This window comes from Notamacropus eugenii, chromosome 6, assembly GCF_028372415.1.
Source record: "Notamacropus eugenii isolate mMacEug1 chromosome 6, mMacEug1.pri_v2, whole genome shotgun sequence".
In the NCBI taxonomy this organism is placed as follows: domain Eukaryota; kingdom Metazoa; phylum Chordata; class Mammalia; order Diprotodontia; family Macropodidae; genus Notamacropus; species Notamacropus eugenii.
In genome coordinates, this window is record NC_092877.1 from 326261614 (window position 1) to 326279133 (window position 17520).

Genomic DNA, 17520 nt, shown 5'->3' on the forward strand with positions numbered 1-17520 from the left:
CCTGCTGACTCCTACTAAGAGTGCAGTCCAGTGAACCTCCAAGAACAACTGTGGTGTCTCCATGCTGCCACCATTTTATTCTTGTGACATAGATTCTCTTTGTACGCAAATGCAAGACTTTATTTATCCCTGGTGAATTTCACCTTTCTAGATTTTGCCCAATGCTTTAATTTCTTAAGATCTTTTTGGATCTTTCTGTTTATTGCCTTCTGATCCTTTATCATTATGACACTGGGACTGTGAATACTTGGTGATTTAATAAATATTTTGAACCTTCTGCATTATGGTTATAGGACCATTTGTCAACACTGAACATTTAATATCTTTTTTAAATCATTTTTTGTCAGAAAAGACCACAAGATACATAGAGGCAGATGATACATAGGCTACACTTTTTTTGCATACAGTATGAGTTGGGTAGTGCTATGGTCTTTCATTTTCTAAATTATTATGGGAAGAAAAGAGAAAAAACTTATTTTTCCCACAGACACTCTTTTGTTCTGAAATGTTTCCTACAGTCAAGATGAAAAGAATTAGAATCATTCAAAGGAACACTTTAATGTAAATGCTCAAAAGTTAACTGCTAAAAAATCTCTTCACTTTTAGAATAGAATCCATTGAAATAGAGAACTGGCTTTAGTCCTAGCTTTACCAGTAACTAACTTACTGTGCAGCCTGGGGCAAGTTATTTAAACTTTCTAGGCCTCAGTTGCTTTATCTGTAAAATGTGGGGTAAAAACCAAATGGTCTCTAATGTTTTTATAACTCCAAGGTTCTTTGTTGTTCATTTATATTAGATAATAGCAGAGCAAAATAAACTGATTTATTTTCACTTAAAATGAACTTCTTCAAATGAAGGAGCTGGATTCAATGAACTCCCAGATTCCTTCCAGCTCTAAATGGATGATTTTTATGCTTTGTAGTCACATTTATTGCTTTCCTGAGGTCTTGTTTTAGTATTGTGTAGATCTAGTAGAAGGCAACTCCATCCATCAATCAAAATAAACTAATAAACATTTATTGAACTTCTATTATGTGCAAGGTACCATAAGGGATGTAGAAAAAAAAAAAGTGAGCATCCGCGCAACTCAAGGAAATTACAACATGGTTGGCGAGATAAGACACACGTATGAAAAGATTAACAGTATAAATGTTAATAACAGTGAAGCAGTTAGATATCTCAAAATCTCCATATCTCTACGCCTCCAGACCAAGGGAAAGAGTGGCTTCACTACTTTCTGAAAGAGTTTTTAAAACAGAGTTTAAGCCAACATAGTAGGATGCTTTCCATTCCCTTTCCCTTATTAGGGATAAATCTCTTTTGACTTTGACTTCCAATTTTTCTTAAGCTTTCCTCTTTCTGTGACTAATTTTCTTTTGTGAAGTGTCCATTTTCAGAGCTTCCTATCTAGGGATGGGAGTGGTAGTCAGTGTCTAGAAACTATGCATTGATGGAAGAATGTGGCCCAGGTTTATGGACGGTTGGTTATAATCCATCATTCTCAAAGAGGACCAAAATGGTAGACAATGCTGTTTTGACTACTCCTACTTTTGTCTTCCTATTGGGTAAATATCCTAATTATTCTTGCCTTGCCTTCTCATTTACTACGTTTCATATTTAGGAGTCAATGATATCATTGTAACCAATTTTGTGTTCATGGGAAGCACGCTGGTGATGGCTCAGAAAGTAAAATGACAGATGATTGTGTCTCCCCCTTTTCCCCCACATACACACAAGGGTTACCCCTAGAACCCTAAAAACATGTGCTGTAGCTGGCTTTAGACAGCCCTCACTCTGTGAAGACTCCAGACCTACAAGAATGAGTGCAAACTGAGCTGTCGCCAGACCAGAGAGAGGGAAAGGAGTTCTTGGGTTACATCAGTGCCACTCCCAGGCTACTCTAGAACACTGACCGAAGGACTTGAGGATGTTTAGCCACTATGGAGACGCAGCATGGAGAAGCAGAAAGAGCACCAGACTTACTAGTTTTGAATTTAGGTGCTGACATTGACCACAGGCAAATCATTAAAATGCTACAAATTTCAGTTTCCTCATTAATAAAATGGAGTGACTCAACCCGGCCTGGAGGCCTTCTTTATAAACCAAAATGTCATGTAAAGGTAAGGCAATATTTCCATTACTGAGAAGACTTAGGGCCCATGGTAGTAGACTCCATATATCAGAAGTAATGAAACATGGAAGAGGGATTGGACTTATTCTGGGTGGCCCCAGAAGCCAAATTAGGAGCAATGAGTGGTGTTAAAGGGATGAAAATCTAGATTCAACTTAAGAAACTTCCTGACATAGAAATTTCTAAGGAGAATGGGCTGCTGTTGGATGGGATGGGCTTTCATCACCAAAGGTCTTTCAGCAGAGGCCAGATGTTATAGACTAGATTCCTGTTTAATGACCAGAAGACCTCCAAAGGCCCTTAGGATTCTAAGGTTCTGTTTCTGAGGTTTCCATTCTCTTCTAAATAGAACCACTTACTGGTGACACAAAATCTTTATGATATCATTAAATGGTGGGAAAGACTGATGATAATTTGGGGTGACCAGATTAAAAGAAAATGGGAATAGAGGAAAGGATGGTAGATTTCTTAGAATCTATATCTATAGATATGGATATCTATAGATATATCTATAGATAGAATCTATCTATAAATCCAAAGAAATACTGTGCATGTATATGGTGCCCCACCCTAACCCCTAGAAGAAATTAATCTTTACCTGGACATCCAGGGATGCCTGGATCTCCTTTTGGTCCAGGTGGCCCCAACGGACGTGCTGTATCACCTTGATTTCCTATAAATGATGCAATAAATGTCATTTATTTGGATTTGGAGGAAAAGGTTTATTTTTTCTAATAGAAAATCAAAACAGTTTATGAAATTATGTGTAATTTATCTGTGCTCTTTCAAATATTTCAGGGTACATTTCAGAGGTTTCTATCTAAATAACTATTCATCTTGCATATGAAAAATAAATGCCAAGGTACTGGTAGAGGTTTAACTTTGGGGACACAGTTTCACCATTCACAATAATCAAAGGAAGACCACAATTTACTTGATGTTTGTGATTTTCTCCAAACTTCCCTAAAATTTTTTGATATAAATTTTCAGCAGTCACTTTGTGTCACAACACTATTTAAGAACATACGTATATGTATGTATATATACATCCATCCATATATATACATATATGTATTAGAAATATGTACTATTAGGTTTAATTTTCAGAGCTAGATAGCAGACACAAAGGCATATTCTGAGCTATAAGCAAGGAAACATGGTTTTGCATCCTTGTAAAAAGACTTCACAAAGACATGCTTTGTGCAATATCCTTTCATAGGGTGTGTATATATATACACCTAGATGCACATACAAATCCATTTACTTGCACAGAGTCACTTTACTTATTCAGCAAACATTCACAAAATCCCTTCTTTGTGCCAGGCTTTGTGCTAGGAAACGAGGGCATAGATAAAACTAGCACAGTCCCTGCCCTCCAGGAACTTATGGTATAATGAGTGAGAAAAAGGAAAAAAGTCCATCGTAGTAGAGGTCTTAGGCATTTTCAGGGAGTTCAGAATACCTTGACCTCCCACCTGTGAGTGAGTGAGTATTCATATATGATGTTAAGTACTTGTAACTCACATAGGTACATAATATTTACAAACACAGAAACTCACATAACGGGAGTAGAAAGGGAAGGAAAGAAGACAGGCCTGCTTCTGTAGGGTAAGAATTGAAATAAGCTAAGAGATGGAATTGGTGAGTCTAGGACTGCAAGGCAACCATCAATTGTAGTATTCATATTATAAACATCCAGAAGGTTTGTGTGGTTTAGAAGTGAAGGCTAATACATATCACTTAGAAAGAACACAGTAACTTTTTTCTCTTAACATGTCACTGAATTCAGTGTATCTGAGAAAAGTGGCCTTCACAACTCACCATCATCTAATTTATTTATTTTTAAAATCTCCTTTACTCTTCTGATACAGAATAGTCAAAAACTCTAAGTAGTCTAAACAAATCGGGGAGTACAGAATTCAGTGAATGTTGGGGTTCTATTCCTGGAAAATACCTTTAGGTCCTCTTGCCCCATGACGTCCTGGAAGGCCAGGCAAGCCTGGCAAGCCCAGCTCACCCTAATAGAAAAAAAGCAGCAGTTAAGTTTTAAGGAAAAATCATATAAATATGCTATGTTTATAATGACAGATCTATAGATGGCATGTTATCTTAAAAGTATTTATACTTCATAGGATCATAACTTTTAGATTATAAGGGACCTTAGAAGTTATAGAATCGATCCCTCTCATTTTATAGATGAGAAAACTGAGGCACAGAGAGGTTAAATGACTTGCCTCCATTCACAAAGCTTTTTAAGTATTGGAGATAAAATTTGAACCCAGGTCCAATGCCCTATCTAATATGCCATGCTGCCTCCCAAAATCTTGCTACATTGTCCTAGAATTGAATCGGGGCCTCTCACATAGTGAGTGAGAATTTTAGCAATGTCTCACCAATGATTCCATTTTCCTTTAGGAACTTCTTATTCTGGTAACAATTAGTAGAAATGCACTGCTTTGCAGAAATGTATATTACACATAATTTAAAACAATTCTAGCTAGGCTTAATGTAGTTACTAGCTAATTAATCAAATTACCTCATACAAATCTGAAAGCTCAAAATTTTCTTTAAATTCATCAGTAGTGTTTTAGCATAGTTTGATCTGTAACTTGTGGAAGGATGACTGTATAATTCATGAAACTAATTCAATCTCTGTTTTGATTTTGTTAAAAAGATAATTAATCTAAAAGTTATTCTCCAATTGATATATGGTCAAAGGATATGAATAGCCAGGCAGTTTTCAAAGAAAAAAAACCCAAGCTATCAATGGTCATGTGAAAAAAGTTCCAAACCACCAGTTACCAAAGAAATAAAAATTAAAGGAGCTCTAAGGTTTCACTTGATACTTCTCAGATTCACAAAGATGACAAAAAAAGGAAAATGATAAATACTGGAGGGGCTATGGGGAAATAGGCATATGAGTGCATTGTTGGTGGAGATGTGAATGAATCTAATTCTGGAAAGCAATTTGGAACTATGACCATAAAGTCACTATGCTGTAGTCCATTGACTCAATACTACCATGACTAAAGAGATCCATGAAAGAGGAAAAGGACGCTTGTACAAAAATATCTAGAGTAGCTGTTTACACAATGAAAGGCAAAGAATCGGAAACGAACATGGAGAATGGCTAAACAAATCAAAGTACATGAATGTAATAGAATTCTATTGTGTCATAAGACATGAGAAAAGGGAGATTTCAGAGAAACCTGGGAAGATTCGTATCCACCAAAAAAGCATGAAATGATCCGAACCAAGAGATAAATCTATACAATACCAGCAAAAATGTAAAGACAAACAACTTGGAAAGCCTTGAAAGCTCTGAGTAATGCAATGACCAGCCATGATCTCATAGGACTGATGATAAAGCCGGCTGCTCACTCCCCGACAGAGAGGTGTTGGACTCAAGATACAGAAGGAGACAGTCATCTTTAGACATGGCCAATGTGGGAACTTGTTCTGTTTGTCTATACATTTTTGCTATGTGTTTTTCTTTTCTTTTTTTCTTTTCTCATAGGGAGAGGGGGCAGAAGAAAGAGAAAATAAATGCTTGTTAATTGAAAAAAAAGTTACATTTAAGATAATCACATTAGCTCACTTTGCATGTCATATATATGTGTGTATGTACACATATACACAAATATACATATATACATCCACATATGTGTGTGTATATTTATGTATATATATATGTATATGTATATGTGTGTGTATGTATGTATATATACATACATACATATATATATATATATATATATATATATATATATATATATATATATATATATATATATATATATATATATATATATATATATATATATACATATATCTTGATTTGGTACATAAGTGTAGAAAATTTCAAGAACTGCTTTCATCAATTATGATCCAGTCTTTAACTCTTGCTGTCTATGGTAACCTGGACAAACCTGTGGTTTCCTGGGCCTAGCCTTTCTTGCTTTAGACCTTCTGCTTTGGACTTCTCCCCACCCCTCCTTACCTGTTCTCTAGACTTCCCACCCACCTACCTAATTTGTAATCTTCCTTGATAGAACTGGCTAATTTGTGCCTCCTAGATCATTAGTACTGGTAAACTAATCAAACCCATCTGAATAAGATTCCACCTCTCTCTGTAGAAACACCAGTCCTCTTCCCCATTGGAAAGTACCTCTGCTATGTGAGATAACTCAAATGTGCACATTTTGACCTAAGAAAAGTATCCAGAGGTGACCTTGAGGCCACATGTGGCCTTCTAGGTCCTTAGGTATGGCCTTTTAACTGAGTCCAAATTTTACAAGACAAATCCTTTTATTTAGAGGGTTTGTTCTGTGAAGTTTGAATTCAGTCAAAGGACCACATTTGAGGACTAGAGGGCCACATGTGTCTTTGAGGCCACAGGTTCCCCACCCCTGGGCTAACTACCCATTCTAGCAAACAGTTTGGAGCTATGTCCAAAACACCTGGAAACCATGTTTTCAGCATAATCAATTATCCTTTCCTCTTCTTGCCTCTGCCTCAAGATCATTTCCCCCATGGCCCTAACTCTCCTAATGGTGAAGTCTAAGAAGTCTAGGATGTATCCTGCTGACCCCTCCAGAGATCCAGGGGTAACCTTGTCTCCTCCTCTCTCAGGTAACAATGATTCTAACCTGTTTTGGTTCCCACCTCCTTTGCTACACACTCCCCCTCTTAATACCTTTGCTTGTCTCAAGGTAACTCATAAGAACTTCCCTTGAGTAAGCTAAAACAAGCATAAAATGGCATATTGATTGTAGCACTGCTGACTATCTTGTGTTTTACAGGGAAATTTCAGATTCCTTCCAAAGCAGTGAAATTAGATAGGGATGCTATCCTTATCTGACTTCTCAAGAGATGATTCTTCACATGACTACAAACATCAGTCCATGTGTTTATTATACAAGGTATGCTTTTAGATACTTAACCAACTAGAAACCAGCATTTCTGATACCCATAGCATCAAGGAAATAATCAGCAGAAACTGTAATAGAGTCATTGAAATAGACCTGCTACAGTATTGCAGCTTACTAATCCTTCTCTGGGGCTGTGGATTTTATCTTTCTAATATTTTGTCTTGGTTGGGGGAAGGGAAAATTAATTCTAATGGTTTTATACAGTGTTCATTTACACATTCATCCTCTTTTACAACTTAGGAAGAAGTGCTAGCAAGAAATATCTAAGATAATAAGATAACTTCTGATGAAATTTTAGGTCCATCTCCCCCGATATATCAGAAAAAAAGTTTCATGATTCCCTTCCCTCCTCCTCATTTTATTGAATAGCTTACCTGATCCCCTGGAATGCCTGGGAAACCAATCATTCCTCTGGGACCTTGAGGTCCTGGGACGCCTGGGGGTCCTGGAAGTCCCGGATGACCATTGTTACCAGGTTCTCCTCTTTCAAATCCAGGTAGCCCATCTCTTCCTGGAAATCCCTTTATCCCTGGGATTCCAGGAGTCCCTTTATCTCCTGAAGATAACATGAGGAGTTTAGAGTATTCCGTTACCAGATCGCCAGAATTAGAGCTGGAAGAAGCCTTAAGAATCACCTAGTCAGTCAATGAGTCAACAAAAACTGATCAAGTGCTTACTGTGTGCCAAGCCCTGCTCTAAGTCACTGAAGATACCAAGAAGGGAGGGGAAGGGTGGAGGAATTACCTGCTTTCACAGAGTTCACAATCTAGTGGAGGAGACAGCACATAGATGTAGTTGTACAGACAAGATACTGACAGGATAAATTCCAGGTCATCAATAAAAAGAGGTCCCTATTATTTAGGAAGGTGGGAAAAGGCTTCCTGGAGAAGGTGAGATTTTAGTTGGGCCTTGAAGGTAGCCAGAGAAACCAGGACACAGAGATGAGGAAAGAATTCCAGGCATGGAGGATGACCAATAGAAGCTTGTTGACTGACTGACTAACTTCCCTAAACCTCAGTTTGCTTATCTGTAAAAGAAAAAGCTTGGACTCAGTGACCACTGAGTTTCCTTGCAGCTACAGATTTAAGATTCTATGATTCCCACTTTTTGGGGGGCTATTAAATTAAACCCCTAACTTTTCAGGTGAGGAAATTGACAGAAAGTTGAAGTGACTTGATTGCTAATGGTAGAACTAAGATTCTTTGGAGTCTTCTTTGCATCCCACCCCACTGCATATTAAATGAGATTAAGTTTCAGAAGCTAAAAGACAATTTGGCCTTCTGGATGACTTCCACAGGAATCACCCACACCCATCAATGTTTACATAATTGCTAGCTGCTTATTTTAACACCAGCTCCAAAAGGTGTGTACGAAAGGGGTACGAACAAAGAAGGGGATGAACCCATTTGGAAGGAGTGTCTATGCCTCATCATCAGCTCCAGTTCTGAATTTCCCAAACTATAAGTGCACATGGACTTTAGGACAGAAAACTGTCAGGTAAAGTCTAAGAATAGAAAAATACCGCAATAAGAAAATGTTACTTGGTTAATTACCATTTACTTTTGTAGAGAGATGGCCTTCCTAGATTCCACAATGACACCAGCATCACTGGGAAATGGTTATGAACTCTATCTCTGGTTGATCATGCACAGAAGTTCCAGTATATTTGCCAAGATTAAGCATAGAAACTTATCTTTCTTACCTTTTTCTCCTGGGAATCCATATATACCAGGTGGCCCAGGATCGCCTTTTTCCCCCTTTCTTGGAATTATGGAAATATCCCCTTGATCTCCTGGATAGCCTTTTTCTCCTTAAAACATTAATAAAATCCACAAGTCAATAAATATACGTGATCTTTAAATCTTAATATTTTATTCCTCTCCAATCATGTCCCCATTACTAACTACAATCATTATATTTATTATCCTGTTTAGTTTAGTTTTATGTATTTGTACTGGAAGAGGGGAAGTCATTGCTACTTCCATTACAACAGATTTGGAAACAGTTTTTCAACATGCAGTAGACCTGCAAAAATTCTGTTTGGTCTGTAAAATCTCAATTTTCCTGGCTCACTTTTACCAATTCCACGTTGTCTTCCTAGTCATTTTCATCATACTGTTTTCCTTATCACTGGGCTAAGAGAATGGTTGCTTAATTGTGTCCAGCAAAATACACCCTGGAGTTCCCCATAAACACAGATTCCCATGACGACCAAACAAAAAAGAGAAAAGACAAGCAGCGCAGAAACCTGGTTTTCATTAAGTATGCCCTAAGCATGAACCAGGGCTTGTCTTCTTGATGAGAAATGCACTAAAGCCTAGGTAAAAGAGTGACTTCTTATCTCCTTGATATTATGTAAGTGATTCATTGGCACTCAGACAGAAAACAATAGTCAACCTAAGCAACTAAAATGGAGAAATAATTTAAAATAGAATATTTGTTGTTGCTGTTTTCTAGTTGTGTCTAACTCTTTGTGATCCCATCTGGGGTTTCTTGGCAGAGATACTGGAACAGTTTACCATTTCTTTCTCCAGCTCTTTTTTATAGATGAGGAAACAGAGGCAAGCAGGGTTAAGTGACCTGCCCAGGGTCACACAACCAGTAAAGTATCTGAGGCTGAATTTGAAAACTGGAAGACAAGTCTTCCTGATTCCAGGCCTAGCACTCTATCCACTGCTCTGCCCAGGTGCCCCAAATTAAACATAAATATGATAAAATGAATTCATTGCTTCGGACCTTGTTTCTAGGAATTATCTAACATCTCTCTCCCAATGTTAGGGATAAAATCAGACATATATGAGCCTGCAGAGGCATCAGACTCTCCACCAGCTGCAAGCCCAGTGTGGCTCCCCAAATTACAATGTAACTGGGAAATGTTTAATTAAGTAAAGATACTATACAACATAGATAATGTTAACTTGTGGTTTTCTAAGTAAATATGCAGCCCCACAGGGATTCATTTCTACATGAGTTTGATCCCACAGCCTAAGCAAGTAGATGGAAATGTGAACATTAAATAATTGATGATTCCAGGTATATTATGGCTCACTCATACAGCAAGGTCAGAGGTGGAAGATGAATTCTTATTCCAAGCCCACTACTCTGTCATCTCTTATAAAATATTTGAACTAAAATGTTAAGAGCTACGTCTAATAATAGAGGTAGGAGACGTAATGGATAGAGTGGCTACGGTACTGCTTTGGAAACAAGACGTGAGTTCAAATCTTGCTTCAGATGCCTATTAGCCATGTGACCCTGGATAGGTCCCTGACTCCTTTGAGACTCAGGTTCCTCATTTGTAAAATAAGGATGATCACATCTACTGCACAGGGTTCTTGTAAGGATTAAATTAGATAATATAATGTAAAAGTACTTTGCAAACATTAAAGAATCATAAACATGTTAGCTATTGTTGTCTATAGCTATATGTAAGAAGACAGGTATGTAAAAAGAATGTTTAAAATTCTGGCAAGAAATTTTGAACAAGGAATCATGGAGAAAGCCAAGGGTTATGAAGTTAATTCTGATGAACTTAAATGGGGAATAGATTTATGATTTTTGGGTATGGACTGTGGTGGGGAAACTGCAGGCAGATGAACTGACTGCATCTACTATTACAGCCTATAATGTTGTTGAAAGCACGAAGAGGTGGTACGTTGCCCAAGGTCACACAGCTGGTATTTGTCAGAAGGGATATTTGAACTTGGGCCTTCCTGACTTTGAGGACATACCATGCTACCTTGTGAAAAAAGAGACTGAAATACTAATGAAAACATTTACCTTTAGAGCCCGGCTCTCCTGGCTCTCCTGGAAGGCCACAATGACCCTCTTCTCCTGGGTCACCCTTTCTACCTGGAAGTCCTATTTCTCCTTTCCTTCCTCGCCCTCCTGGAAAGCCTGGGATACCTGGCAGGCCTTGGGCTCCTGAAGTGTTCCATGGTATGCAAAAGAAAACATGGATTTTATGCAAGTATTTTTCAGAGAGACTCTACTGAGAGAGGTCAAATAGTAGCCAAAAGAATGGGAGGATAACTTGAGTAGGTAGCAAAGAATGAACTATACCTACAAATAAAGCTGGTTAGGCTCAAAACAGAAAAGTGGCTGTGGCTTGAACTCCATTAGTCACAAGTAAAGAGCAGCCATTTCTCCATGAGACATCTGGGCAAAAAGGATATTTCCGTGTCCATTAGAATGTAGGCAGGGGCTATGCTTTTCATTTAACTCCATCCTGAGTTTTTAGCACAGTGCCTCTCAAGACAGTAAATGGTGAATAAATGCTTGTTTGGCAAGCATTTTTTTTTTAAGCCTAGGTTTTCTATGTCACTCAGGATGGAAGATCAGTGGCCATTCAAAGGCCCCATCCCACTGCTGATCTGCATAAATCTTTGACCTACCTTGTTTTTCTGATCTGGGATGAGTCACTCCTTTTTAAACAGTCTGATGGCCCTCTGGTCTCAGAGACTCACAACATTAGGGTCAGATTTAGTGCAAAGACTCCCTACCTCAAGCAATCCACCAGCTTCAGACTTCCCAGAAGCAATAAACTTAGTCATGGCCCCACTATGCCTATCCTGACTTTCCCTAGGTATTCAAGAAGGCATTGTGAAAACACAGAAGTGTGGCACCAGCCATGGATCTCCATATTTCCAGAGATCCTGGGCAATATTCTATGAAAGCCATTTTCATTCTGTTTTGAGTTAGAGTCACTTGGGGACAGAAAGCCTATTAGAAGAGGAAAGGGGTTTCTTATCCATGTTCATTTCCCATTTCCCCTGTCCCACTTCCAACATTATGAACCCTACTCCATTAAATAAAGACTGTGATATAATTAATTTGATTATAATTCTTTACTGCCCAAATACCATATATGAAATTTTTATACCAAATTCTGGTTCTAAAGTCCATGATAAGGGAGATCATCTACAGCCTCACTCCAATATTGCCCAAGGAACATTATTCCATCATCTTAGACCTAAGTCATCCTTTGACCTAGAAGTGTCCCTAGTACTTCTACTCTGGGCATCCTAAAGTCTCATATCTCATTCATATGCATAAATTAGACCTTAGGAGGAGGTAAAACTATGGAGAGAGGAAAGGAGGGAAGAGAAAGGGAATGGTACACCAAATCTGAAAAAAGAACCACCTTGAGTCTATTGGGATAAAAAAATGTGACATTTTGTAGTGGAATTCAAAATTGCTCCCAGCTGCTAATAAAATCTAAAAAATGAAAGAAAATAAATAAAGCCTACCTTTTGGACCTGGGTAACCCAGCAAGCCATTATATCCACAGTGACCTGGATCCCCTTGTGGCCCTGGAGGTCCAGGTAATCCTGGAAGTCCTGGGGTTCCTGGGAGGCCTTTCATTCCATCTGGTCCAGGTGGACCTCTATCTCCCTGGTGACCTTTCAAGCCATCAAACCCTGATGAAAAACACAGTTTGATCAAATTTACAAGAGCACTGTATACCGAAAGACTTAGTTTTCTGTTATTTTATATGAAAGCACAAGAGCTCACAATGCACCTTGAGTTATGCATCTAGGACCATGAAAACGGAATAAGGGAACTCTCCTGGGCTAAATGCCAAAAGGTCCTGAACATTAAAGATTGATAAAGGGAGCTGATTTTGCCACTCCAAAGAAGAACATCCATAATCAAGACCAATAACGTTGCCCAGAGGGATCAAAGCAAAGATTACCAAGAAGAGAGTTTGAAAGAGGGAAAGGAAATTGGATAGGAGAAAGAATGAGGTATTTCACAACAGGCACTTCACAAATAACTAGAACAAAACTAGTTGCTTCCTAGATGGGTGAAGGGTGGGGTGATCTTGTATATTTCACAAAATCTCAGGCGGAAATTGTAGAAACTTGAACAGTATCATGGACCAGAAAGTTCATAGGACTGGTCATAGGGTTTAGAAATTGAAGGGACCTTAATGATCCACTCATTTAATCTTCACATTTTACAGATGAGAAAACTGAGACCTGGAAAAAGGAAGTCATCTGCCTGAAATCATATAAGTCAATAGCATGGACCTAGCTTTGAATTCATGGTTCTGGCCTCCAATACAAGTATTCAGTTCACCACACCACATTAACATGCTTTTCATGGGCCTTAAATCTCCAATTTCCCCATCATGGCAGATAGGTTATTAGAGAAAAATTCCGATCTGTGTGAATAATAAACCCAATAAAGTGGTCACATGTATGCTATTTTAAGTCAGGATTATGTAGAATATGGTAAATAGTTCAAGTTTTAATGGAAATATATAGTGTGAATTTGAATAATGTGGCCACTTCATGGGCTTCATTATTTGCATTAATCATGGCCAGCTTGGAGATATCTTAGACCAAATATCCTTTCATAGTCACTACTCCCCAATACATATTGGGCATAGATATATGTTGGGAGATATATGATGGAGAGATACATGTTAACAGAATGTAAACTCTTTGAGAGCTTTTGTATTTGTATAGGGCCTGATACATGGTAGATACTGAAGAAATGCCTGCAAATTTATTGTTGTTTTGATTTGTGAATGGACTTTATTTTCTTACATGAAAAGAGATGGCCAACTCAGTCTGAATTCTGTATTGTAGTATCATCACACTTTTGAATAGTTTCTGCTTTGAAAGACATTCTCAAGTCTGTTTAGTTTCTTTGACACATTTCTTACTCAAATTTCTTTTCTCTGCCCAAAGTCTATTTAATCCCATGATCCTAGTGTTTCCATTTTATCCACATTGTGGCATAACTGTTTCAGCACATTTTCCCCCTGGAAACATAGCAGTAGGGGAAAAAAGATGAAATTGTATTCTGAACTGACTTGCTATAAAATATTTTGGATGCAGGACAATGAAGACTGTGGACCTCTTAAGGGCAGAAATCACATCTACTTAAAAAATCTCCTACAATGCCTACAACAGGGTTGCAGGTATTCAATAACTCATAGTGACTAGATTTGTGGAAGACCAACAATAACTATGAATTTTGCTCATCTGCCTATATATTTCCCCCAGACCTGAAGCCCTAAGAAGGGAATGTGACTCAAGGAAGGGGTGGTCCAATAGAGATAGCAAGTGAGTCCTGGACAAGCGACTCATCTCTGCCCCGGTGGGAACAAGCACATTTCTGTCTTAGCAGGTGTATAAAATTCAGGAAGGGGATGTCGGGGAGATATTTCTTCCGGGAGTAGAATATCTTGTTAAGCTTGTCCTAGGATCAAACAGGTAAATTAATTCAGAGGCTTTACTGCATGGCTCTTATTAAATGGCAGCTAGGTGGAATAGTGAATAGGGTTTCAGACCTGGAATCAGGAAGACTCCTCTTCCTGAGATCAAATCTGGCCTCAGACACTTACTAGCTGTGTGACTCTGGGCAAGTCACTTAACCCTGTTTGCCTCATCTGTAAACTGTGTTGAAGAAGGAAATGGCAAACCATTCCAGTATCTTTGTCAAGAAAACCCTAAATGGGGTCATGAAGAGTCAGACATGACTGAAAAATGCCTTAATAACAATAAGAAATATTCCACTTTAAATTATTATTATTAGTTGCTTAGGTTAACTATTATTTTCCGTTTTGTTAACCAGTGAGTCACCTACATAATATCAAGGAGACAAGGAAAAAAAACAACAAAAAAAAGAAAAAATAGCATAGTGAAGCCAGTGTTTAATAATGTTATGAATAGTAAGAGTGTTATTAATAAAAGTTTTCCGTTAATTTGAAGGGTCTACTATTTGGCTTCTAGGGCTTATAAGAAACACACATAAGGGTGTAAAAGGGATCATGGGAGTCGATTATTACATTTTCAGCCAGAGCATTTACACTTCAAAAATGGGCGAATGCTAGAAATCGAGGCTTGACACATTGTTTTGTTAATTGTGTGGTATTGAGAGAACCATGGAGAGAATGGTGATAATGCAGATTCAACTTAAAAGTCTGTCAGGTGCACTTTCCCCTTCCACCCCCCTGCCCCCAAGGGCTGAGAGTTACACATTTACCAGTCTACCTGTGGATATACATGTTTAAATCTGAAAGTGTGGGGAAGCAAAAAAGCATTTCTCTTGTATTTGTAGTCTCTCAATTTTCAAAAAAGGGATAGGAGTGGAGTCAGCAAACTATGAAGCAGCGAACTCAATCCTGCTCCTCTGACTCCCAAGTGAAAGAAATTGATAAACAGAGAGGAAGTATGAGGACACTTGGCTTCCCCCAATATCATCCAGTTTACCCGGCCATTAGAGATGAAATCCCAAATTACTGAAAGAACTGGCAGAATCATATCAGTATAAGAGTCGCTGCCAATGATTCTTGCAAGACCATGACAAAATAGAGATGTACGACAGGCCTAGAGATGGGCAAACAATGGTCCTATTTTCAAAAAAGCAGTCGAAAGTGTAACCGGCAAACTAGAGAGGTCACTAAGTATGACTTTGATTCCTGGGAAAATTCTAGAAGGTGTTATTCAAGGGGTGGTTAGCAAGTATTTAAAAAAGAAATCTCAGGTCATATAAGAGAAAATCAGCTTGATCTTGAACAAGAACAATCAAAATAAACTCATTTTGTTTTTTCCAGGATTCCTAGACTTGTAGCTCAAGGAAATGCTACAGATGATACAATGGCCTTATATTTTAGCAAAGTACTAGATAATCTCTCATGCCATTGTTGTGGGCAAAATGAAGGACTGTAGGTCAGGTGGCAGTACTGTTAGGTGGGTGGCAAGGTCAATTGTTATTAATGGTCCTATGTTCATTTGAAATAAGGTTTCTAGTGTGTGTTTTGTGTTTAATCCTATGATATTTAAACTTAAAAAAAAATCAATGATTGGGGAGGAATGACAGATGACATGTTGGACTTGGAATCAGGAAGACCTGAGTTCAGATCCCAACAGCAATTATTTTAGTAGCTGTGTGTCCATGGGCAAGCCATGTAATTTCTTTGAACCTCAGTTTCTTCATCTGTAAAATGGCAATAATAATACCTATAATCCCTACTTCCCAAGACTGTTATGAGGATTAAATAAGACATTAATATAAAGAAAGCATTTATCAAATTTTAGGGTGCTAGATAAATGCCCATTCTCATGTTGTTCAACGATGATCATGTAGAAACAATCCTGGCATGTTATGTGAGATACTGCCGTAGTAAAGGAAATGGCTTCTTTGTGTAGCTGAATAAAAGTATGGGAAAGTCAGCGTATTCTATGGAAGCTCACTGAGAGAGTCTTTGGGATAGGTCCAATAGCAGACAGAGTTGGATTACTTCCACTAGGTCTCTGTATTGAAATCTTTTCATTCCATATAGTTTGGAGATTATGAGAATTTGATATGTCAACACATATATTGAAATGTTATGAAATTTTCATGAATCTGTGTTATTATTATCATCAGTATTATTGGCAGATTTTCAGATAACTGAAAATTCCTAGGAACATCAGAAATCCAAAGGTTTTGCATCACTAGAACATTGGACCAAATCTATTAAGATTAAATTTAATATGGATAAATGTAAAATTTTATGAGTTCAAAAAGTCAACCTCACAAGGACAAGAAGGAAGAATAGAAGCCCCCTCAAAAACATACAAGGGTTTTAATGAACTGTAAGATATAACATAGATAAATAGATATCTCTATATCTATGTAGCTCAACAGTGTGTTATGGCAGCCAGAAAGGAGAATGTGATCTTGAGCTCTATTGAGAGTCAGTGTCCAGAATGAGGAAGGTCATCATCTAAATGTACTCTGACCTGATAAAGTCACATCTGGAGTACTGTGCTCAATACTCCAGCAGTATATTTGCTCAGTTCTGGACCCACATTTTAAGAAAGATATTGGTAATTTGAAGAATCACCTGAGAAAGGGTGACTAAGATGGGCAAAGGCTTTGATATCATGCAATATGAGGAGAAGTTGAAGGAACTGGGGGACTTTATCCTCAAGGAAGAGCTAGGGAGGACAAAACCATCCTCAAATAGGTAAAAGACTTGGATGTGGAAGAAGGGTTAGATTAATTCTGCTTGGTCCCAAGAGATAGAACTAGGAACAGTAGATGGGGGTTTCAAAGAGACAGATTGGGACATAATACAAGGAAAACTTCCTAATAATTAAAGCTATCTAAATTAGAATGGGCTGCCTCAAGAGATGGGCTTCTCCTCACTGAAGGTCTTCAAGCAAAGGCTGGATAACCACCATACCATAGAAGGGATTCTTATTCACATATATATCATTTGGACTACATGGTCTCTGAAGTCACTTTCAGCTCTTAGATTCTATGATTTTAAGTATCCAACTGAATTTTGTTTTAGGTTATAGACTTTCCCTGTCCTCCCACCCCCATCCCCACCCCTGGCTTTCTAGAATCTCCCTCATAATTTCAAAGATTTCAGTTGCTTTCAATTCAGAATTTCTGTAGCTAGGTCCCACTTATGTTTGGTAAACAGATGGAATCAGGACATCCGTCCTTTT

General features: G+C 38.0%; 1 protein-coding gene across 3 annotated transcripts in view; it reads right to left on the minus strand.

Annotated features, from left to right (window-relative positions):
- COL4A4 (collagen type IV alpha 4 chain) overlaps positions 1 to 17520 on the minus strand; it is a 141873-nt gene that overhangs the window by 36778 nt on the left and 87575 nt on the right. For all 3 annotated transcript variants that reach the window (XR_011968995.1, XM_072617989.1, XM_072617990.1), the window contains 6 exons: positions 12313 to 12483; positions 10844 to 10987; positions 8766 to 8873; positions 7438 to 7619; positions 4087 to 4150; positions 2731 to 2805 (listed from right to left, as the gene is read on the minus strand). Coding sequence is in view for 2 of the 3 variants with exons in the window: in XM_072617989.1 (XP_072474090.1) it covers positions 2731 to 2805; positions 4087 to 4150; positions 7438 to 7619; positions 8766 to 8873; positions 10844 to 10987; positions 12313 to 12483 (744 nt within the window). In the remaining variant the exon portion in view is untranslated. The remainder of the gene's footprint in view (positions 1 to 2730; positions 2806 to 4086; positions 4151 to 7437; positions 7620 to 8765; positions 8874 to 10843; positions 10988 to 12312; positions 12484 to 17520) is intronic.